The 21,802-nt window shown below is 37.2% G+C and overlaps 4 protein-coding genes across 5 annotated transcripts; all 4 read right to left on the bottom strand.

Moving 5' to 3' along the window:
* Positions 1-449: 449 nt before the first annotated feature.
* LOC145905296 (carboxypeptidase B-like) lies at positions 450-4,794 on the bottom strand. Its single transcript, XM_082992493.1, has 13 exons — positions 4,730-4,794; positions 4,503-4,578; positions 4,250-4,350; positions 3,718-3,838; positions 2,968-3,069; positions 2,509-2,607; positions 2,122-2,232; positions 1,700-1,790; positions 1,584-1,645; positions 1,187-1,324; positions 860-944; positions 690-801; positions 450-531 (listed from the first exon to the last, which is right to left on the bottom strand). The coding sequence occupies exons 1-13, from the start codon at positions 4,792-4,794 to the stop codon at positions 450-452; spliced, it is 1,245 nt and encodes a 414-aa protein (XP_082848619.1).
* A 1,534-nt stretch (positions 4,795-6,328) lies between these two features.
* LOC145911258 (transmembrane ascorbate-dependent reductase CYB561-like) lies at positions 6,329-8,838 on the bottom strand. The gene is made up of 6 exons (XM_082998547.1): positions 8,773-8,838; positions 8,315-8,456; positions 7,986-8,084; positions 7,819-7,922; positions 7,595-7,749; positions 6,329-7,149 (listed from the first exon to the last, which is right to left on the bottom strand). The coding sequence occupies exons 1-6, from the start codon at positions 8,836-8,838 to the stop codon at positions 6,903-6,905; spliced, it is 813 nt and encodes a 270-aa protein (XP_082854673.1). The 3' UTR covers positions 6,329-6,902.
* An 836-nt stretch (positions 8,839-9,674) lies between these two features.
* LOC145912172 (transmembrane ascorbate-dependent reductase CYB561-like) lies at positions 9,675-12,281 on the bottom strand. The gene is made up of 6 exons (XM_082999581.1): positions 12,189-12,281; positions 11,698-11,839; positions 11,384-11,482; positions 11,031-11,134; positions 10,275-10,429; positions 9,675-9,982 (listed from the first exon to the last, which is right to left on the bottom strand). The coding sequence occupies exons 1-6, from the start codon at positions 12,252-12,254 to the stop codon at positions 9,751-9,753; spliced, it is 798 nt and encodes a 265-aa protein (XP_082855707.1). The 5' UTR covers positions 12,255-12,281; the 3' UTR covers positions 9,675-9,750.
* A 381-nt stretch (positions 12,282-12,662) lies between these two features.
* On the bottom strand, positions 12,663-21,113 carry LOC145897786 (cytoplasmic dynein 2 intermediate chain 1-like). Of its 2 annotated transcripts, none has more exons than XM_082986239.1 (31): positions 20,992-21,113; positions 20,819-20,927; positions 20,671-20,729; positions 20,563-20,615; positions 20,150-20,279; positions 19,987-20,033; positions 19,667-19,700; positions 19,560-19,594; positions 19,476-19,500; positions 19,116-19,156; positions 19,035-19,059; positions 18,773-18,825; positions 18,691-18,718; positions 18,575-18,615; positions 18,491-18,518; positions 18,303-18,389; positions 17,992-18,102; positions 17,439-17,563; positions 17,082-17,208; positions 16,654-16,765; positions 16,148-16,372; positions 15,713-15,854; positions 15,350-15,425; positions 15,165-15,276; positions 14,889-15,001; positions 14,566-14,663; positions 14,345-14,408; positions 13,374-13,530; positions 13,146-13,314; positions 13,038-13,086; positions 12,663-12,823 (listed from the first exon to the last, which is right to left on the bottom strand). In XM_082986239.1, the coding sequence occupies exons 1-31, from the start codon at positions 20,998-21,000 to the stop codon at positions 12,707-12,709; spliced, it is 2,601 nt and encodes an 866-aa protein (XP_082842365.1). In that variant the 5' UTR covers positions 21,001-21,113; the 3' UTR covers positions 12,663-12,706. The 2 variants fall into 2 exon arrangements, with proteins under 2 accessions (XP_082842365.1, XP_082842357.1); XM_082986231.1 differs by having other exon boundaries at positions 20,671-20,714.
* Between the last annotated feature and the right edge of the window lie 689 nt (positions 21,114-21,802).

Raw genomic sequence — 21,802 nt, 5'->3', positions numbered from 1 at the left:
CCAGATTCTGACTACAAAATTGTTGGAAACTGCAGAACAATTTATCACGTTTTTCTGAAATTGTAAAGTTTTTTTTAAATAAACTGTTTGGTACTTGGTAGTTCGAAAAATGACAACCTAAGATTCCACATTCAAAACAACAATACCAACATATTGAAAACTATTAGATGACCGACAGTCACGGTTTTGAGAATTCAAACGCAATTTTGTTTTTCTTGGTTTAAAATGATTACACTGGTGAAGCTGTTTTGGGTTCCAAGTTAAATGTTTGCTTCTGGGCTAGAATTTTGACTTTCCGCTAAATTGAACAAATTCTCAACAGATATTTCAGGCAGTAGTTAGGCACCTTCTTTCTCTTTGTCTGTTTACCATTCCCACTTCGAAATACAAAACAAATATAACATCAATTGAGTCGTTTATTATTATTGACCCTCATTTAAGGGTTTTGATTAATTGCATTTTCCATCGACGATAGCTTGTGCCATGACTTTAAATGCCTCGAGCGACTCTTCGGCTGTCGGCTGAATCAACCTGCAATGACGTTTACCATGTTAAAAACGTTGCGAAAGTTTTAAACGCTTCGAACACAATTCAATTTTTAAAACTTTTAGCGACAGTCAAATTCGATTATTGTTAAGTGCTTCACGCTAGTTAGCAAAACAAATTTCAGTCTGTAAGCAACCACATACCTTTCTGGAAGCACGAATCCGTATCTTCCCGTGTCTCTCAGCTCAGTAGCGAAGGAGCATTTGATACCAGTTGTGTCATAGAAGTAATCGGCAGTACTACCCGAGGCAACATCTGTGCAAGGATTTTAAAATATTTCTATACTGGTCTCAATACGTCTACAATAACCTACAGATTGTGGTTGAAATCTGGCCTGCTTCGTAGACCATTCCGTGTGTGTCGAAGATGGCTTGAACACTGTCTTGTGCAATCTGAGCCTAAAATAATGTTGAATTGTTAAGTATGACTTAACGCTGTTTCAACAAAAACAACCACTTTAACAATGTAACGTGATCATGCGTCAGGGCTAAATTTTCACAAAATAACAATGTTATGGAAAATTTACGTTCTCAATTGTCCCGAGTGATTTTCAAACTAAAATTCACCTGGTGTGGCCTTGAAACTCAACCTACTTAGTTATAAAATAAAAATTTGAAGAAGCAATTAACAGGTTACATACCAAAGTCCCAAAGGTGCTGGGTCGGGATGTTGTGTAGCCATACGGGAACATCCATAGTTGACTGTATGAATGTACATCCACATACATCAAGGGATTGGGAAGAGCCTCTACGAAATTCTTCTGTGCCATGGTGCAGGGCTATAATTGCAAAACATTGTAGTGTCTTTTAGGTATTGTCTTCGTACACAATTTGTGTGGAAGGTATAACACTTGTACAAACTACTTGGAATTAAACTTTATATGTTACTGTGCATGTAATAAGTTATATGTAATATATATAATAAGTTACATATGCCCTCAAAAATTGGTGCTAAGGTTTTTCATGGAAAAACTTTTTGCAATAGATGTGTTGAGGACAATAACGCAAATGTAACTTGAACTTTCTAGATAATCTGACCTCCGAAAACGCAGATGGGCCACAGTAGGTGTCACTGCATGCACTGGTGCTTGATCCCGCGCCTAAAAATTTGAAATTTGTGATCACTTGTTTGGTTTACTAGTTTTTGAACTTACCGCAATGATTGGCGTCCCAGTTTCTGTTAGGATCAACTCCAACACACACTGGACTGTTGCCTGTGCTTCTGGTCTTACGCCACATGCGGTCCTACAGAACATCGTTACGAATTCAGCAACCTTAATTATTTCATAAACCTATTTAAAATGAGACGTTGTACACCTGCGGTTTTGATAAATTGCAAGGTGCTTTGTTTACACAAAATAGTTATTCCCTTGTGGCAAAAAACTTTTCTTGGCGACCTCAGCATCACGTTCGCTGGCATTGCAATCAACATGGATCAAAGTTGGATTCCCAATACGTTGAAGCGTGATATTAAATGGCTGCGATGCCAGCATTTTACCGTGTATTAAATTAGCAAGATAAGGTTCAATATAGTTGGAATGATCGATGTTTTTGCATAGGAGAACGTTGAACTCACATTACTCCATGTCCAAGCGTAGCCGTCTGGGTTGGAGCTTGGAATAAACACAAAGTCAACTTGATCAACCAATGACGTAATTTCTGCATCCGAACCGTACCCGGTTACAAGCTAAAGAACAAACTTACAACTTGAAAATGTTTACACCTAATTTCCCGCTCAAATAGGAAAGAAAATTCCATTTTCAATTGATGCTCAAAGTTACATCAAAATAAGTTGGACAAATTTGAATGAAGTCATTTACCATAACCTATGAATGTGTAATTTCGGCACCAAAAAAATGTGTACTAAAAAAAGCATATGGTTTTGGGTTTGTTTATTGCAAAATGACAACAACGAATTTCGTGTGTTCTATCATAAAAAACCAAGAGAAATTCAAAACCTTACCTTCATAGCAGAAAACATACAGGTTGCTGGGGTCACCCACTCTCTGGCGTGAATTCCGCAATTGATAACAAACTGGGGTCGACCTGTTCCGCTACTAACCTATGTAATCAATAATCCCGAATGTAGGACAATATTATTACGTTTTGGGAACTAACCTTTACCCAAGTTACTAAAGATAAGCCTTCACTAATATTAAGGAATCGTACAGTTAAAAGTCATAGTAAACGACAACCTTTATATGATCGACATTTTTTAAAACTGTCAAAAACTTTATGCGTAATTGAAATCCCTGTGTATTATTTTATAAATATTCACCAGGTGATAAATCCACTTTTTGAGTCAAAGAGATTGATGGTTATAATTAATCTAGGTAATTTTTTTATTATTTTGATTATGAGCGACTCCGTGGTGTTTTGTATAAGAATGGCAAAAGAAACAGGTCAGCATCTTGCTACTAACCGTGAGAGCTTTGAATGAACGTCCTTCAAACGAAGTTCCAACCACCTGTTCTGTTGCCAGTGATGAATATGCAGCTGCCATATCACTTACCCATGCTTGAATCTACATTTTTTACAAAACATAAGTATGGTAATAGGACAGGGTTTCTCAAACTGCATACCGCGGCATGTTCACGTGCCCCGAAAATTTTACTAATTTAAAATTTTACTATAAAGTTTACAAAAATAAAATCGAATAATGAGCCCCACGATTTACCAAAAAAAAACAGGAATACCCGAAAAAGGTTCTATTGTCTAAAATTTGCTGTCGAAAACTTGTGACGCTTTGAGATAACAGATGTCTACCGGGCCCCTACTATTGACTGAAACGAACCCCGCATATCCGACCAGCCCATAGTCCTTAGTTATGACATGTTTTCAAAGCAAACATAGGCCAATAAATTGCATTAAATTTAATTGCGTACCTGTATTAAATTAAAGTTAAACTTTTTTAAAGAGACTTTTCCATGTAAGTGTTGTTTTAATATAATTTTATTTAATCTATGGACCTAGAATAATTCGTATTAGTCTAAGGTTTTTAACTGACAACATGTTTTTTTTTAAAGAAGGGAAATTCCTTCGGCATAATTTATATGCGTTACATCTTACAGTGGGTTATGTGAAATACTTAACGACGCCAACTTTATATTTTTCTTGCAACGCAATAAAAGCACTTTCTTTTCTAATCTGAGCTTGTATTGAACAGTCTTACCTCATCAAAGGTGTGGTAGACTTGATAGTCAAATGCTGCCAAATCCTTTGCCTCAGGATGTGGAGTTCGTTCAGTGTCGATAAGTTCTTGCACGTCCTCGATGAAAACATCGTAGTCAATTCTACAATAAAATGCTGCCAGATCTCAAAAATGAAAGGAAAGGATAATCGCAAAAAAATCTGCGGCCAGTCAGCAGTTTAGTCAAAGCAAGTGGCCAATAGTTGTATTGACAGAAAGTTAACATACAGTTTTGCGGATTATAGAGTGTATATAGTCATATGGAAAACTATTAAAAACAATAATTCGTTCAATCTTACACGTCTGTTTTCGGCACTGAGAGGTCAACGTTTGTTTCGAGCAATGATGCAGTTGACTTTATCAACAAATGTGGATTCAACCTCTACTTTTCTATTGATAATTGTCTTTTTTTTCGTTTAATGTTTTATAGAAAACGGACTGAAAAAGGGTTTGCAGGATTATCATCGTTAAACGGGGTGAAGAACCAAAAAAATGGAACAACTCATTTTATTACCTCTGTTTTCTGAGAGCCAGTTTGACAATATGGACGGATTCCGAGGGCACGCGAACATCGACGGCAACCTTGGCTGCTCTTATTGGTTTCCAGAAGTCCAACTGAATACAACACAAAGTTAACGGTTGCACCTACCAGTTCTAGTTATATAGTTTAATAATAGGGATAGGCGGTTGTAGTTTGATAAATAAGGGATATAAACACTTTTAGAAGAAAAACTAACGAAAGAAATTTATGGCATTGATATTTTCACCTTGTAGACATCACCCAAGCTTTCCAGGATTTCCAGGTGTTCATTGGTGGATGGGCGAATACGAAGTACCTGATCACTAATAATAACATACCGGAGTTACATCTTTTATTGTGTTGATTTAGTTGCAAAAAGGTGGAAAAGATACTTGGACACTCAAATAAACTAAACAAATTTCATACTGTACTTACGCGGGGGTCACAGATACGTATACAAAAGTCTGTTCTTACCCGTGGTAAGTGATGCGGCCCAAAGCTCCCACGAAGAGACAGAATAATATGACTTGTGCTTTCATGTTGACTACTGTGTCCACTGAAAACAGAATACCGGTACCAGTTTTGCGATCAATTTATATAGCCTCCCGACTCGACTAAAAAACTTAGCACACCAAATGCGCACGTCACTACGGTCGATTAGGAAAACAACGTACTTGTGACAGCCTGGCAGATGTGATGCTTCTCATAGATAGCAACCCCTACTTTATAGGGTGGGCGGCTAAATCGTGTAATGTTGTATTATCATGATGGACATCAAACAGGTGATTTTTAATTAGATGTTAATTGTGTTCGCAAGTAAGAAAACAATGGACAAGTAAACCGTGTAGTTAGAAATATTAATACATATTTTTAAAAGATATGAAAGCCCTTCATGAAATTGTCGGAATATGCATATTACCACATGCAATGCAATAACCATTTAAACATTAAGAATGATGTGGTTCAAGAGTACTGGAATACTGTAGCAATTTAAACAGGTGCCGCCAAATAGGCTTTTTTGCGTCAGAAAAACGAAACATACTAAGTATCGACAAATTTCACTTGTTACCCGAATGGACGACAATTTTAAAATTACATTCACCCCCGGATCCACTGAAAAGTGGAGTTACAATGAACGCATGCGTTTGGTGACCTCTCGACCGCGCCTATAAGCGCATCTAAAAAGGGGTTTGCTTTGTAGATAAACAGCTGTTGCTATTAAACGCTGAGTAAGCGAGTTACTTCTGCACACAACGGTGTTTGTGCACTAAAAGTGCCGCTGTATTAATTGACATAAGCGCAACACTCACGACACGCCCACAAACCTTGTGCATAAACTCCCACGTTCCATTTTGATAGTAAGCAGTGCAAAGGAGGGGTCGGTAACCTTATTGCAGCCGCGGGCCAAAGCCCAACTTTGCTAGGTCCCAACGGGGAAATGTACATTTCCCTTGATAGTTTGGTTAAACCTTTGTATATATGGCGTATTTTATCCATACTTGGCTGTAACCTACACCAGAATTCGGCAAACTTATCAAAATCCCGTTGCGGAAATCTATAAACACCAGCGAGCCGCAGAATCGACCCCTGCTTCTAAACGTGGGAAGTTAGATTTCATAACTAAATTTTGATATCATCGTATTACTTACAACTAACGTAAAGTGATCGGACGTAAGCAAACAAAGCCCATGGGCCCAAGTTTGGCCCGTTCGATTGTTTGATCTGGTCTGTCTGGAAGTGGTACAAATTATTGTGCTGTAGTTTATGGTTATTTAAAAGTTTTTTGGGTTTTTCAGTTGCAACTTTTGAAAGTTAATTGTTTTATAGTTCGTGAACTGAAGTGTAAACACATTTTGGCAACTTTAAACTAATATGCATGGGCCTGGCCCTGCCTTTAAAATGTTTGAAAATTTTGGCCTGTGAGTCTGCCAACCCCTGGTATGAAATTAAACATCATTTGTGCTTCAATTTGTACTATTTTACTGACGTTAAGCGGCGCAAGAGAGCAAAATAAAAATTTCGCATCAACGCTGTTGAAGATATTGGCAGCATTGGTCAAGCGCCCGACCCGTATACGAAGAAGAAAAGCTGATCGGGATTCGTGGCCAGGATATCCCGGGTTCAAATCCCGGTGTGGTCAAAATATATATTTATATATTAAAGATACTGTTTTTTATACACAGGCATTTCGCACAACAAACAGTTTTAAAGATTGTGAAGGTAGAATAATGTAAAGTACACAAACCGTCAAAGACACAACAGGAGGTACTCAATTATGTGTAAATATGCAATCGTTGCTAATTGGACAAATTGAATACATGCAAAAGCTTTGACATTGCTAAGGACATGTATAGGTCTAACTGCTTCGTGTACGTTTTTTAATTAGTTATAATAGCAATTGCTTTTATTCATGTAGATATGTCATGACTCTGCAAAAAAAACTTTCCACTATTTCAGCAATGATCTAATAAACGCAATAAATCATATGCACGATATAAGCATTTAAAAAATAAAAACAAAGATATAATACCCATTGAGCATTGTTTTACAATATGAATAAAATAACGCCCATCAACAAACCGCTCAACAATTTACAATCATACACATGCCGAAGCCGTTTAACACACTGGTTGACACCATCTTTAAACTAGGGGTTGGGTAGCAATTTTTCCAGTTCCCCTGGTCCCGAAGTCTCTGGAACCGGGGTAGTTGTTCGAGGCTCTTCGATAACTTCTTCCATCGCCATTTCAGGCGGATTCGTAAACGTTCCTCCGCGCTTCCAATCGTCCCTGTAGATGAGGTACATCACCAGAAGAATGTAGACCATGCAAAGAAGGCCGATCACGTTGAAGAACACGGCATGTGGCGGAAGTTCGCGGTATTCTTTGTTTGTTCTGCAAAATTTGTCTGCATTTTAATACACTTCGAATGTCTAATGTTGTCTTTATAATAAGATGTAATGTATTTGAATACTTTGTTTACTGTTATGTTAAAAATCGTGCTGTTGTAAATTTTAAATCAAATGCAGTTAATCCCACAAGTTAAACTATTGTTAATTACTCTTTTTATCAGCACATAAGTCGACTTAGCCTTAGCGTGTGCCTAAACACTGACAGGTTATATTGTATATAGTCAATCATGTGCTAAGTTTCACTCGACGTTTCCTAAACTAGGTAATAGGGAATAGCATCCACAGACACCGACCAACTTTACTGATAAAAGAAGATCTGATTACAATGCCAGACAAAAAACGTTTCTCATGGAAAAAAGCTTTTGTGATCGTTTGCATTGTTATGTCACAAACGGGACTAATGTAAATAGAATAAACAATCAACTTACATGCACAACAACAAATCGTCTAGTACACCGCTTATTACACTGGCTAAAGATAAGGCCAGTATCACGAATCCTCCAAATCGGTGAATTGGCAAAGCAATGTCTTTCAAACTGCCTTTAACGCCAGGCCACAGGAAGACGACGAAACCAGCCAAAAACTAAAACATTTAGTGAAGTTTGATAATGTTTTGCATTACATTGTGGACAAAATGTTATCTGACTCCCACCTGGCCAGCGAAAAAGCCGAGAGTTATCATGCCACACCAACTGTGCATGGTGTACATGTTCTTGTAATGCATTTTCTTGTGAAACACAAAGACCGTGGCAATTCCTAATTAAAACAAAACACAGGTTTTACAAAAACAAATTGTGGATGGAAGAAAAGAATTCATACCGAATGTGGCTAGTGTCAAGGTGAAGAACATGATAGTAAGGTGAATGTATTTGTTCTTGGTTTTCGAAACACGGTCAAGGACCCTGTACAGCACAACACCTATAACAGTAAATGAATCTTGACATCAACCTGTACGACTACTGGTTTATTTTAAACATTGCATCGTTGATCTGCACCCATTTCTTTCAAACTGCGGATACTGTAACAAACGTTTATCTGGAAAACCAATTATTTTCATAAATTACTGAATATGTTTAGTCCATTTTTCAATTAACCCTGTTTAAAAGTAACCAGATGATTTTCATTTGTGTGTTTTTGAACACTCTTACCGTTTCCATACAAATATACCATGGATAAGATCATCACCAATGGGTGGATTGCAAACATGGCGTACTTGCCATGCCAGTTGAATCCGCCGTTGAACACGCATTGCCAAATCACAAGCAGAATAACTGCAAGTAATCCAAACACCTGCAAATCGAAAAAGGATAACTTGCATGTAATGCACAAAATTGTCAACACAAAGCATACATTTCGTTACACCAGTTGCTCTGCACTGTTTCTCAATTTGCAATTAAAAATGTGAAAATTATTATGACTGCAATATGATTATTTGACAAGAATACTGTTAGTGATACGGTGCACGAGTGACAGCCTGACAAAATATCTTTTGTTAATTAAATCCAGTTTTTTATTAACATTACTCTGATTATTGCAACTCAAAATAACTGAAACAATTTTTCGACAACTTTTTCATGCTCACAAACATAAAACGACAAGTACAAACCTGCGCAACCCCATAAATACCCAAGAAGGTGTTACGACTATTACAGCAGTTTTCCCTGGCAGCCATTCTTCGCTATGTAGATGTGCGATTGCACCACTGGGCGCAACGTCCTAAAATGTGACTAATGATGTCTTTCCTGAGGTGTCAGGCCATTACGGGCGGAGAGAAGTGTTTAGATACTACATCTTCAGTTTAGGTTTTGCTTGTATAGACTATAAACAATAACAGCAAGCTTTTCTTTGTTGTCTTTCAGTTGGCAAACGTGAAAAACCAACACTTGTTTTAAATAAACCATAGAATTGGCCTGGTAGTATGCATGGAAAATATAGCAACCCAAAATACATGCTTTGCATTAATTGCCTATACATGAAGCTATTACAAAATTTGAATCTGAGCTAATGGGATTTCTTTTCAAACTTTGTGAGGAATGTTGCTAAGCAGAATACAAAGAATATTTTACACAGTGTTTAAATCTGCACGGCAAAATACACCCATAATTGATAATATCATACACCGTTTCTGCAGTTGCCCTTTAAATACAGTTAATACTCATTGCGAAATCGCTTGCTGTTTCGTTGCAACACTGTTCATAGTAGGATAGTTGCGCTTTTATTTCAAAGAACTATACACAAAAATAGATAACGTTGTTGCACTGGATCGGCGTCAACACCTCCTGAAACTTTTCCATCTTGTTTAAAAATAAATAAAAAAGTTAACGCACATATAAACGACTACTAAGTAGGGAATTCGCGTAACCTTTGAAGAAATGTTGACGCTAAAACACAATGCAGAGCAACACACGTGGATTAACTAAGAGGTAAATATCCTATTCTGGAGCTGTTGATACACTGTAATATGCCACACAAAAACACAGTTATTGCGCAACTGTTTGACATGCCACGAACAAGTACTCAGTGAGGCTTAAGTGCAAGGTCGAAGATAAATAACACTAACAGAACAAAAACAGGTATTTGCAATTTATTTAGGAAGAAGTTTGTCGGTTTCGCCAGAGCCAGAGCCCGAAGCCGATTGTTTGGTGTCAACTTTTGGGTCATCTTCAGCGCCCTCTGCCGGTATTAGTTTCGTCCCCCGTTTCCAGTCGTCTCGGTAAGTCAGGTACATTATCAGCAGAATATAAACGATACAAAGAACTCCAACAACGTTGAAAATGACAGCGTGAAGTGGCAACTCCCTGTACTCGCGGTTGTCGCTGTAACGAAAAGTCGGTTTACCTATAACGACGCTTAAGCAAAATATGTAAACAACTTTGTCGTGATACGGGTAGCTTACACAAAAACATCCGGATCAAGCGTTACGCAATATGGGTTTGTGTTATGATTGTGGTATAAGAGAAAACAAATCCATGTTTTGTTTAAAATACTTGTAATATAAACAAGTTTGTCCTTGGCAGGTCACGCTACGGATAAACAAAAGCAAGCGTCATGACGCACTCCTTTGTTTCGTGGATTCTCAGAACGTAGAATTTCCTATTTCAAACTTACATGCAAAGAAGTAGATCTTCCACCACGCCACTGGCTATGCTCCCTACTGTGATCGCCATGATGCCGAATGAACTGTATCTATGTATGGGCATGTAAATGTTGCGAATTTTCCCCTTGGCGCCAGGCCACAGCAAGATGGTGAAGCCGACAAAAAACTAAAAGATATTTATACAAAATTTAACCATAATTTATTTAACCTAACGGGCTTACTTTTTGCAGCAAGAAAATCGTTATACTAGTGGTGCACAACACAGGGTACACGTGCCAAATTTGGCACTTTAAAAATTTGGTTAAAAAATAATTTTTACTTGTAAAATGTCATGAATATTACTTTAAATCAAACAACGTTTAATTCAGCTTTTTTGCAAACAGTTTGTAAGATATTCCCCTTAAAAAATGCAACACAAATATTGGCACGCGATAGATAGGCTTAGTGCAACAAAAATCACACGCATCACTGTTTGAGTTGAGCACCCTGCGATATACTTCCTACACGAACAAGATCCTGTTTCTATACGTGTTATGATTTATGAGCATGCCATGTTAAATCGTTCATTTGCTTGGTTATAGGCTACCTTTAATTTACAGATCAATACAATATCCTACCCAAATACACGTAGAACTCCTCCAATAAAACAGACAGAACACAAATCTCGTTAACATGGTTTGTTAATATAACTTCTAAGGTTTACGGATTGGGCAAACAGCAAAGCAATTAGCAATATTGATGATAATTGGCACAAGTATTTGGCATACCTGTAAACCAAAAGCAACAACGTTCATCATTCCGCACCAACTGTGCATTGTGTACATGTTACCGTACTTCATCATGGCATGGTAGTTGAAAACTGTGTACACTCCTATGAAACAACCCTTGGTGTTATTTATATTTGAAGTGAACTTTCTCGCAAAGACTCCTACTGTTAATGGCCTACACATCACTATGCAATCTATTATATTTATCGTTTTTACCTCTACGAAGTTTTCGTTGTTTGTGGGTAATGAAAAAAATTAAATAAATTGAATTGAATTATTGGTTATACGCAATAAAGGTATTGTCAAATACACCGTTTTTGAAATTACGAAAAAGTTACAGGTTTAAATATTACCGAAGACGGATAATATCAGAATGATGCTCATGATCACCATGTGAACAATCTTTGCTTGAAAACGTCCAATGCATTCTAGAACCCGGAAAACAACAGCTCCTGAAAAAAAACATGGCGAAATCGGTTAAATTATTTTCTATTCTCCCAAAAGTACTCCGAAAGTCTAGCGTCACCCCTATCTAACATTTAATAACATCAACAATCTGGCTGTCAAAATTCTGTACAAATAGTTAACCAAAGATGCATCAACCAGCGATAAGAAGATGAATGACATTATCCGTATCTTATTTTTTGAAACCAAATGTTTAACTTACCGTCGCCGTACAAATAAACCATTCCGATGATCATTACAAGGGGGTGAATCGAGAACTGCTGATTTCCGTGACCCCACTGGTACCCCATGTTGAACGCCACATTCCACATCACAAGTAGGCTAATTGCGAGAAGGCCACATACCTACACCAAAAGAACATGTTATGCTCAGATGAATTAAAGCCAGAAAGACGCTGTCTGTGCCCATGTGTTTCATCGGTGGATTAGAGGAAGTTGTAATGGTTAATGTAGGGAAATACACTAAATTTAACAGACTTAAACTCTCCGAATTCAAAAACAGCTGGTCAATGAAATTGCCTAACGACGACCCTAAACTCCACTGCTCGACAGTTGGTATGTCAATGGAACGGGCACCGATAAAACCATTAGGGTTATCGAGTATTTTAAATATGCCAAGTGCATTAAAAACCAATCTGCCATGTGATAAGCTGGTAAATGAATGACATATAAATTAGATATCCACTTAGCCTACCTGAGCCAATCCAAGTATGCCCCAAAAAGTTTTTCGGCTGTTGCAACAGTTTTCTTGTGCAGCCATGTTCAGTTAGGTTGTTGTCTTCCGAGGTTCGAACAGTGAATAAAACTGCGAACCACAATCGGCGCGCGACGACGAGATATTAAGAACTTCCGTCCCGTACGCGCCACATGATTAATCGAACCGTTTCCGTGGAAGTTTCTATTTACCAAACGCGCTTACCGATCGCTTCGTAAATTAATTTGACGTCAGCGCAGGACTTAGCGTACACACTGTGCTCTCACGTAACAACCTAACAGGATACCTCCTATTTCTTTGAAGTTGCTTGTTTTCTTTCAAAATTTATCCGCATTTTTCTTTAAACTCAAAACTCACGTTCCGTTTTACCTCCAACATAAACTTCTGGTATTAGCATATACCCTCTACCTGAAGTGGTAACATCAATTGTTGCCACATTGCTTCATAGACACTGTTACGTTTATTAGGAAAATATACATCTGCAACGCGAGACAACATCAAGCAAACATAAGGATCGATGACGTCATATTTTCGGTTTCGTCTGACATCATCAAATCGGTGAAGTGGGAAGAGAGCCGATGGACTTCGAAGTCGCATTTCTCGAACGCAAATAGCTACAAAAACGCATTTCAGTACTCCAAGTTACTTAATTATAATCGTCGTTGCTATATATACTTGACATGCACCTAACTATACCATATGGACATAATTTTTTCCTAGTTAATTTTTATTCTCTCAAGAAATTTTTGAAAAGAACTATGCATTAAACGTCCAATGCTCGTTAAAATCCAACAAGAAATACGTAGAAAAAGCGCTTGTTGTACTTACTAGACTGGTTGATTTCTTCGAAAGTTGATCAACGCACAGAGACAATGCCCTGAGTAAAAACATCAAACTTGTGTAAAAATTAAACCACCATCGCTGAAACAATATTACCGCTCGTCTAACTTGCACGAAACGGCAGGGGCAGAGTCGATCGCCATCAAGTCCCACACATGGATGTGATTGGTTGAATCAAGTGCGACAAAAACCGACGACCGACAATTTGACCAATCACAGGCAACAATACGCTCCTGAGCCACATTCCACGTCATTAAAGGCGTCGCTTTCGAGAAAAATATGGCGATTTAGGGGTTTATTAGTACATATATGTGGTGAAATCACCTTGCGCAATGTGGAAGAGACACAGTGACCCGTCTTGGTGGCCAGTCAACATCAGTTCGTTCGCCGACGGGTTGAATGCGATTGAAATTACCGCGCCCACGTGATTTGACTCGAACACCCGTTTTCGCTGGTCCCTTGTGACGCTCACAATGCTACCCTGCAAACACAACACATAAAAACATGTTATGAACCAAATACGACAGCTGAGATCGCGAAATATAAAGGGCCTGCGCCGTGAGGCGATTCAGTCCTGTCATGTGATAGCATGTAACACTTCCGCGTGGCCTGGTTACAGTGGTGGAGGTCCCCTACGTACATGCGATACAGTTTACGGTCCTAACAACCATGAAACTTGGAAATTTTGGAAAGGCGCATACACGCATATGTCTTGTGAAATCCGACAACAATTTCCCTTTGTCTACCTTGCGCAACACCCAACCGTCAACTCATCCGATATGATTAAGCATCGGCGACTTTCCCGTTTCGCGTGCTTACCCTCACATCGACTCAAACGGAAATTGGGTTCGCGTTGTTTTGGTTCGGAAGAAAATGAAAGTGTGAAAACATAAACAAGTACGTGAGGAAGGAGATTCCAAAACAAAAACAACTGGCCTTGTTTACAGAGAGGGAAGCACTTTAGCCGGTGAGCAGCCGTAGCTCAGTCAGCAGTCGCCACTAAGGTCGTGAGTTCGAACCTCACCAGAGGCATGATTTTTGTTAGGTAAATGCGGCAATAATTTATGTCTGTTTATAAGACCATTATCACAGAGAAACGAACTAAACTATAGTTGGATAACGGTTCGTAATAACTCTCGGTTCAAGATGGTTACAGTGTAGATGGATGTAAGTTATGATGCATGACAATGCGCTACAGTTTAAAGACAAATAAAATCTGTTCTTTACAGTTGATTCGTAAACCCTCCAAACGCCCTTCAAACTAATCAAACACTAATCAAACATGGTAAACTTACCCCTTCAGTTCCAACGTAAAAGGTTTTCGAGTCGGGACATTGAACACAAGTCGATATCTCAGGACTGAAATGTAAATAAGGTTAATTTGCCTTGGATTGCGATACTGACGATGCCTAATAGTAGGTGAAATATATATAATAAAAACTTAACGACAAATGACCCTTTTTCTTTTGTAACTTTTGAATACAGTTGTTGGGAATCGTGTCAAAACAATTGGTACCTTTCCACGTCGATGACCATTCCTCGGACTAATTTTATGCGGCCATGCGGAACCAAGCCGACGTCATCGTCTACGTCAGACACGACCTCAGCAATCAGCTGCAAAAAGAGACGTGTCATGCGAGTCGTCGTTTGAGTATAACCTACAACTTCAAAAAAGATTTCTAACACTCAAAATACATCAATAAACTACAGTTCGCCTTGAACAGTTATAAAAGCACTCAATAAAACTGCAGAAAAGGCCTTTGTGGGTTAAATAAACAAGTTTTCCAAGCCATTTAGGGCGTTATACTAGTTACTTCGAGGTTCCAATAGACCACTTACCCACACACATATTCTTGAGTTTTCCTCAAGAGAGTAAATCTGATTGGTTGAGCCGTCTGGAGTTAACGGGTGTAGCGCCACTATTGGGCTGCTGTGCAAATCGTCCCTCCAACCTAATTCGTATAGACATATTGGGTGTTACGGTATACTGATGGTAATTTAAGTGCGCATAGACGAAACAAAACTTAGTCGTTGATTTTTATGGCCAGAGAAATAGGCGGAAAAACATTCTGACATAAGGTGATTCCTGTAGAGTAGAGGGAACATACTGTCTACCTGTGGTGTAGGTCGGGGAGCGAAACACGTTGGTCTTTTTCTTCTCGAGTAGAAGTTTTTGGTGCATAGTGCTCGGCTCGGATAAGTCGTACGCCAACACACATCCATCGTCCTACAACGTTTAGTTAAAAAGATGGTAGTAAGCGCTTGTAGCAATCACATGTATCAAATAAAATCCACTCAACTGTTCCCACAAGCAGATGATGTTGGTTAGAGGGCGAAAGGCAGCAAGAAGTGGGCACGGAATCGCACACAAGTACTCTGTAGGAAGAATAATTGAAGTTGCAATTAACCTTTAAGGTCAATTGTCCTTAGGAGTCGATTAACCTCCAGACACAAATTGACCTTCGGGCACAATTATGGTTTTAAACCACAAGGTGAATACTCAAACTTGCAACGACAGACGATTGTTTCGGCTCATGAGGAAATATTGGTTACAAAAACTTCCAAATTCATGCATTCACGTATGCTTGTCAAGTATAAGCAAAGGTTTTTGTTCTGCCAAGTTTTAAACATTACATTGTTACATTTGCAAATGCTTTTCTTACTTGTTCGGGTTTTCAGAGTCGGTTATTTTCCACACGGTGATTAAACACTTTCTGTCGACCCTTGCTGAGAAATGTTGGGTTGCGGGACCAAAAGCAACCGCCATAGCTCCATTGCAAAATGCAGTCAGCAGTATATTTCGACCTGGAAATGATTTTCAAATATTTGTTTGTGGAAATGCAATTTCACTTGTACATTTTGAGACACACATAAGAGTAACTTTTTTTGTGCCATTTGTAGGCTATTGGCCGAACTTTTGTTAAGGAAGGTCAGAAAACAAATCCAAGCCGTTTTAGACATTATGTTATTAGCGTTCTATCGAGCGTGTCATTACATTAATTAGCTTACGAAACTCAGTGAAAACGCCAATAGAGAAAAATGTGCTCGAGACTGCAGTTTCCAAACTGGTCCCAAATCAGTCCAACCAGCCAGCAAACCTTGTAGGTAAGATATATTAGTGTTAAAACGGGTGCAGGAGTCGCAAAATGAGAGGGGACTTCGTCGGTCTGAGGTTAAACCTCCCCACATAGTTGTCTCCATGAACGAAGACTCGACAAGCTCGTCAGCGTATTGGAGGAAGTGGGAAAACGATCGTGTGTCTTCCATCATCGAAAGCGACGTTGCGGAACTGTAACCCGAGTCCGCATTGTACCTTGATGATGCTAAAAAGGCGTATTTGTGTTTTTTTGTGAACGATATAAGACATCAAATGGAAATTCTTATATTGAATTGAGTGCTCAGCCAATAAATTCCTGCAGACACACAAAACTGGAAAATAGTAAAATTCTATTCCAACGACGCACGTGAATTTTAACGACGCAAATGTTAGGGTGGTGGTTTTCAAACTTTGAATTTAAGTTTACGAAGCTGTGCAATTACGCAATGCATGTTTGCCGGCCAGAATACCTATCTTACTATTACTTTAACAAATTTATGTGCTTACACCCGGCAGCAGCAGGCCCATCTTGTGGGTGTTGTGTCCATGATTCATTTGTATCTGGGGCCTCAGTTTGCACGTCAACCTCCAATGAGTCGTCATTGCACTGGGTGGAAACCTAAAAACACAACAAAATAATGCACACATTTATTAACAGCCCAAATTTTTACAACATACATTAGTTATTGCAAATTCGAAGTTTATCCACAAACATTTTTTTTAAGTACAAAATATCGATGTCTACAGTTACACCACATCTTAACCCCCCATTGGAATGTGCAAATCCACCCAGAGCCAAGTCTAAGTGTGCACATTCATGCACTTTGTTGTTTATGTATTGTAAAGCTGGTCCCAATGTGCTTACAATAACAATATTAACCAAAACAAAGCATGCAAAGGTTGTGGGTGGACTGGAATTCAACTGTGTTTTATACCTGGCGTGTGTTCTGGCCTCCAAAACTTTTTATGTAAAAATTGTACTCCGTCACAGGAGCAAGTTCGAAACAGTCGATCGAAACAAAATCCAACTGTATCAATGCAGCCAAATCCCTGTGCCTTTTGCTGGAATTCAAAACAAAGATTTATGTTAGTTCAGAATAAATACTTTCTTGCACTTTCAGTTAAAGTTATTTATAAGTCTACTGAATATGCCATTTTACATAATTTCTGACTTATTTTATTTCAATTTTTTAAGGATTCGATAAAGGAACAAACTATTTTTTTCAGGACAGAGTGCAGCCAAAGAAATTATTTATTTTAGAAGTAGTGGGTAATCAATAACTATTACGTACAGAATTTTTCGATGTAGTTTGCCTCCCTGCCTTTTTCCCCTTCCAGTGGAGAAGTTAATGTTGGTTGTCACGAGACTTGAGAAGCTGGAATGAGAAGAACGTCCACCTTCCTCATCAGATGGTGTCTGCAAACAATGATAAAACAAAATACCGACACCAAACATAATTTGTTACATGGGAGAATTGCGTATTGTGAGCTGCAGACAGTTGTGCTCAGTGGTTTCACTGCAGCTGATGACTGACAATGGTCTTGTAGCCAGACAGAGAATATTCAAGTTTGTGATCGGCCAAGTGACTTGACAGGTTTGGCACGTAATAGATTAATGTCAATGCAAAGTCACCACAAAGTAAAATAGTTTTTGTCTGGCTAGTGAGCTGACAAGACCTGATAGCTCGAAACCACTCACACTTGTCTGCAGATCACAAAATTACAACATGCTAAATATTACATCCCTTACAATTGCAATTATACACTATATTTAACATTTCATGCCAAATGCAATAGTCTAATGTTGAAAATATGCACAATTTGTAACATTGCATTACAGCTTACAGAAGGTTTGTGTTCGCTTCTTGACGAAATTGTTCGAGCTGAAGCAACTCTTTCATTTTCTTCATTGATTGCTCTGATGATCGCATTCATTTCACTTGTGTTCTCATTGGTCTGGTATACATAATGAATGAAATTTCAACAAAGTCTACAGTTTGTTAAGAAAAATTATTACTATTGTTTATAACACATTACTTTACAAAACACAAGCATTAATGAATTAACAATGATATATTTTTTTATAAACTACACACAAACTGCATTGTTACATCTTGATAAAAAAATAATATTTTTGTGGATAAACAATGAAAAACCTCTGAATCTTGGAAATCTTCTTCATTTGCCCCCTCATCTTCAAAGTCATCTTCGTAGTCTTCGAAATCATCATCTTCATAGTTGTACTAAAGTAAAAAAAGGTATTCAGAAAAAATGTACCTGGTAATAATTTTGTGTTCTGTTCTTCATTGTAATACAACAGGTTACAAATGATAATGTCATAAACCTCTTCATTTTCTTCCTTCTCTGCATCTCTGCAACAACAATAACATTGCATAAACTATGAAAACATATTATCATAAAAACATACTTTTTCTCTGACGTTTTAGACTTGTGCTTTGACCGTGTACTCTGAAAGTGCAACATACATCATATTACACTGCATTTATACAAACTTAAAAAACCACACAGAAGTGTTTTTGTCACCTGTGTATAATCCTGTACTTCATCATTTCTGCAAGAAAAATTTTATTAACTCAAAGTAAATGTTGAAATATTTACAAAGTACCTGGTATCACTGTCCCCTTGGTTTGGCCTGTGTTTCTGCTTTTCATTGTATTTCTAATTATATAAACATTGTCATTTAAATTCTGACCTGGAGAATATATTTTATTTCAGTTTTTGCATAATAAATTAAAGCATTCACACCTAAATTTACATTTTTTAACAAACAAAACAACTGCAAGGAAATCTAGAATCTCTTGTAGCATGGAAATTGTAAACATGCAGTTTTTGGTCAGTACAAAACCTTTCAACCCCAAGCTACCCACCCTCTCCTCTTCCTCCTTTTCATGCCTAAAACATAGGTTTGATATAAGTTTAAATTTTTTTAGTGTTGGTGTTACACAAACCTCCTCCTCTTTTCTTCCTTTCGCTCTCTTCGTTTCTTTTCCTTAAGAAAAAACACAAGAAAATATGATCTTTATGCTTGTTTAATTGTTGATTGCTTTCAGAGAAATAATAAAATGAAAAATGGCATTCAAATCACAGGATGAAAAGGACGTGATCATGTTTTACACTTGCAATTTTACTCTTGATTACTGGTTCCCAAGAATTCCTTTTAAAACAACATGACTCGACAATTTAACAACAATTTAACTCAAGCTTTTTAACATATATATTCTTCAAAAAGTAAGAATGAAAACTATTGATTCTAATAAATTTTACTTGAGCCAATTAGGCTTTAGGTTGAAACAGTGTGCTTCACTTACTTTATCAGCCTCATATTCTTCAGACCTACAAAAATCATGTTGAGATTATTGAAAATCAAGTCATGGTTTTTAATGTTACTTTACCTATTTTTTTCTGATCTTTCTCTGTGGCTTCTTTGCTGTAAAATCAAAAGTAAATGAACATATTACAATCACGAATTAATAACAATTTATTACTAAAGGCAGAATACCTTCACTACAGGTTCTTCTTCAACCTTTCTTCGTCTGAAATGAAAAAAATAATGTACACACAATTTGGACAAAAAACTATACGCTTTTACTATGAAAAATATGAGGCTGATTTATTTCATCAACAAAATGTTATATTCACGGTCAACAATGTTTTGAATTTAAATGCAATTGACCTCATGTTTTTTCTTCTCTATCTTTATTACAATTCTAACCATACAAAAGAAGCAAGAAGGAAAGTTCGGGATCATAAAATAGTCTTGTGTGATTTAGTTCCTTTTTACACAGTCAGACAAACACACAAACACATATTCTTACTTACTCCTTATGCTTACTGTCTCTGTGTTTTCGATCGCCTTCCCTCTGTTTCTGAAATGACAATTAGCACAAGATATTTTACTTATTTAAGCAAAATCGCCATTGTAAAAGACATGTCCGTTCAACATTTAATCATAATAATTTACCATAGACAAACTGTAACTAACTTTTTCTTTTCTTGTGAGATCTTCCTCCAATAATCTTCTCTCCTTCTCAAGTTTCTTTCTTGCTCTTCTTTCTGCATCATCTCTTTCTTGAGCTTCACGTCTTTTTCTTTCAGCCCGTTCTCTTTGCAACCTGATTTTATAAACAAAATTGATGATTTTGACTTGTTTAAATCAAACATGTTTGCACATAACTTTTTTTAAACTTCATTAGCAACACAAACCTAACAAAAGATTAAATATAGGTCCTTCAGAAATGGCGTATATAGTATGTTATAGAATCTCAGGAAGAAAATTATTTTTCCATGCAACAATATTTTATACATTGGAAAACAGAGGCATTTTATCTACACCAAATCACCATAAAGTACTGAATTTTATTCAAAGTAAAGTCAAACAAACAACAAATTAGTTACTCAGGATCTTTTGGTTTTTTTCTGCCCACTGATTCCTCATGTTCGTCCAACATCTATGAAAAATTTAGAAATACTTCAAACTTATTAAACCCTAGAAAATATTTTTACCCTTTCAAGATCATGATGCTTCGACTTTCGTTCCCTTGGTTTGTCTGCAAAAAGTAATTCTTGATTTGGAAATATCGTGTTTAAGAAATGAAAACTTCATGAGAATGAAAAGCAATGTTGAAACCATCTTTGATTATTAGATACCAACCCCCAGAATGTCGACTACTCTTTTCCCTCTTATTTGATGGATCATTGTTTTTGTGTAGCGCAGCGGACAACTCTTCCTTTGTCCATGTATCTTCTTTACGCTTCCGTCTCTGTTAGAAAAGAAAGTTTAAGCAGAAAGATAATAAAACTGGTACATCTGCAACACAAAGTTACCTCTGACATACTCTTCAAATATATGCCAAGTTAATAAAACAGGACATTTGCGAATCATCGGAAGAAAACAACAACGCAATTCACTTGACCGAAAAATCCTCACACATAAATATCAAAAAGGCTATTTAGCGTTTGAACTAAATCAAGCGGTTTGAGCAGTTGTCTGTCATGTTATGTTTGTAGTTTATCATGGAAAGAAACAAATGCACTAATTTGGCAATAAATAAATAACGAACGTGCAAATTTTATTTTAGGCAAATGTTTTTGCAAACAAAAGCAAAAGTAAAATATTTTTTTTGAAGGAATGCATAAGTTGCATATGCATAATATTTTACTAATCCCAAGTTTTAGCACCCTAAAATATATACCAATCATGCGGTTTGTTGTAAAAATAATAAATATAAATTTGTCACTGACAAATGAATTTGTATTAATCATGCGAATTAAACTTCCGTGTCATGCAAAAATGCAAAAAAATCCGACCTAATCCAATCTTAAACCTGGGGTATAGCAGGATTAAATTTTCGGTACTTTAATCCTGGATTAAAATATAATCCCGGTTGGTGAATAGGGTATTCTGGGATAATCCCATGTTTAATCCAGGATTAGCTTAATCTTGGATTAATCTAACTTGGTGAATTTAACCCTGATTCTTTCATAACCAAACATACCCTAATAATATCAATTCAGACCCAAATGACTCTGCGTCAAAATAGGGTTTATGTCAATTTTCAAGTTCGATCATCTTACAGCAGTCAGCACCGAATTCACAGGCATGTTGTAATTGTTTTGATCCATTTTAAATAATTGT

Source organism: Ascidia mentula, chromosome 1, assembly GCF_947561715.1.
Source record: "Ascidia mentula chromosome 1, kaAscMent1.1, whole genome shotgun sequence".
Taxonomy (NCBI): Eukaryota; Metazoa; Chordata; class Ascidiacea; order Phlebobranchia; family Ascidiidae; genus Ascidia; species Ascidia mentula.
Note: the sequence above shows the minus strand (reverse complement) of the source record. Positions and strands in the feature narration are given on the sequence as shown.

Excerpts from the sequence above, each read along its gene's own strand:
- LOC145897786 (XM_082986239.1), bottom strand. Across the intron at positions 17,209-17,438 it reads AAACTACATCGAAAAATTCT|CAAAAGGCACAGGGATTTGG; the intron begins GTACGTAATAGT and ends TTTGAATTCCAG. Across the intron at positions 14,664-14,888 it reads ACTCAAGAATATGTGTGTGG|CTGATTGCTGAGGTCGTGTC; the intron begins GTAAGTGGTCTA and ends CTCTTTTTGCAG.
- LOC145912172 (XM_082999581.1), bottom strand. The coding sequence starts at position 12,254 with ATGGCTGCACAAGAAAACTGTTGCAACAGCCGAAAAACTTTTTGGGGC. Across the intron at positions 11,840-12,188 it reads GCATACTTGGATTGGCTCAG|GTATGTGGCCTTCTCGCAAT; the intron begins GTAGGCTAAGTG and ends CTTTTGGTGTAG. Across the intron at positions 9,983-10,274 it reads GAAGATCTACTTCTTTGCAT|CGACAACCGCGAGTACAGGG; the intron begins GTAAGTTTGAAA and ends TTTTCGTTACAG.
- LOC145905296 (XM_082992493.1), bottom strand. The coding sequence starts at position 4,794 with ATGAAAGCACAAGTCATATTATTCTGTCTCTTCGTGGGAGCTTTGGGC. Across the intron at positions 4,351-4,502 it reads GCTTGGGTGATGTCTACAAG|TTGGACTTCTGGAAACCAAT; the intron begins GTGAAAATATCA and ends TGTTGTATTCAG. Across the intron at positions 2,608-2,967 it reads GTTCATTCAAAGCTCTCACG|GTTAGTAGCGGAACAGGTCG; the intron begins GTTAGTAGCAAG and ends TTGATTACATAG.
- LOC145911258 (XM_082998547.1), bottom strand. The coding sequence starts at position 8,838 with ATGGCTGCCAGGGAAAACTGCTGTAATAGTCGTAACACCTTCTTGGGT. Across the intron at positions 8,085-8,314 it reads GGTATATTTGTATGGAAACG|GTGTTGTGCTGTACAGGGTC; the intron begins GTAAGAGTGTTC and ends TTACTGTTATAG. Across the intron at positions 7,923-7,985 it reads CTTGACACTAGCCACATTCG|GAATTGCCACGGTCTTTGTG; the intron begins GTATGAATTCTT and ends TGTTTTAATTAG.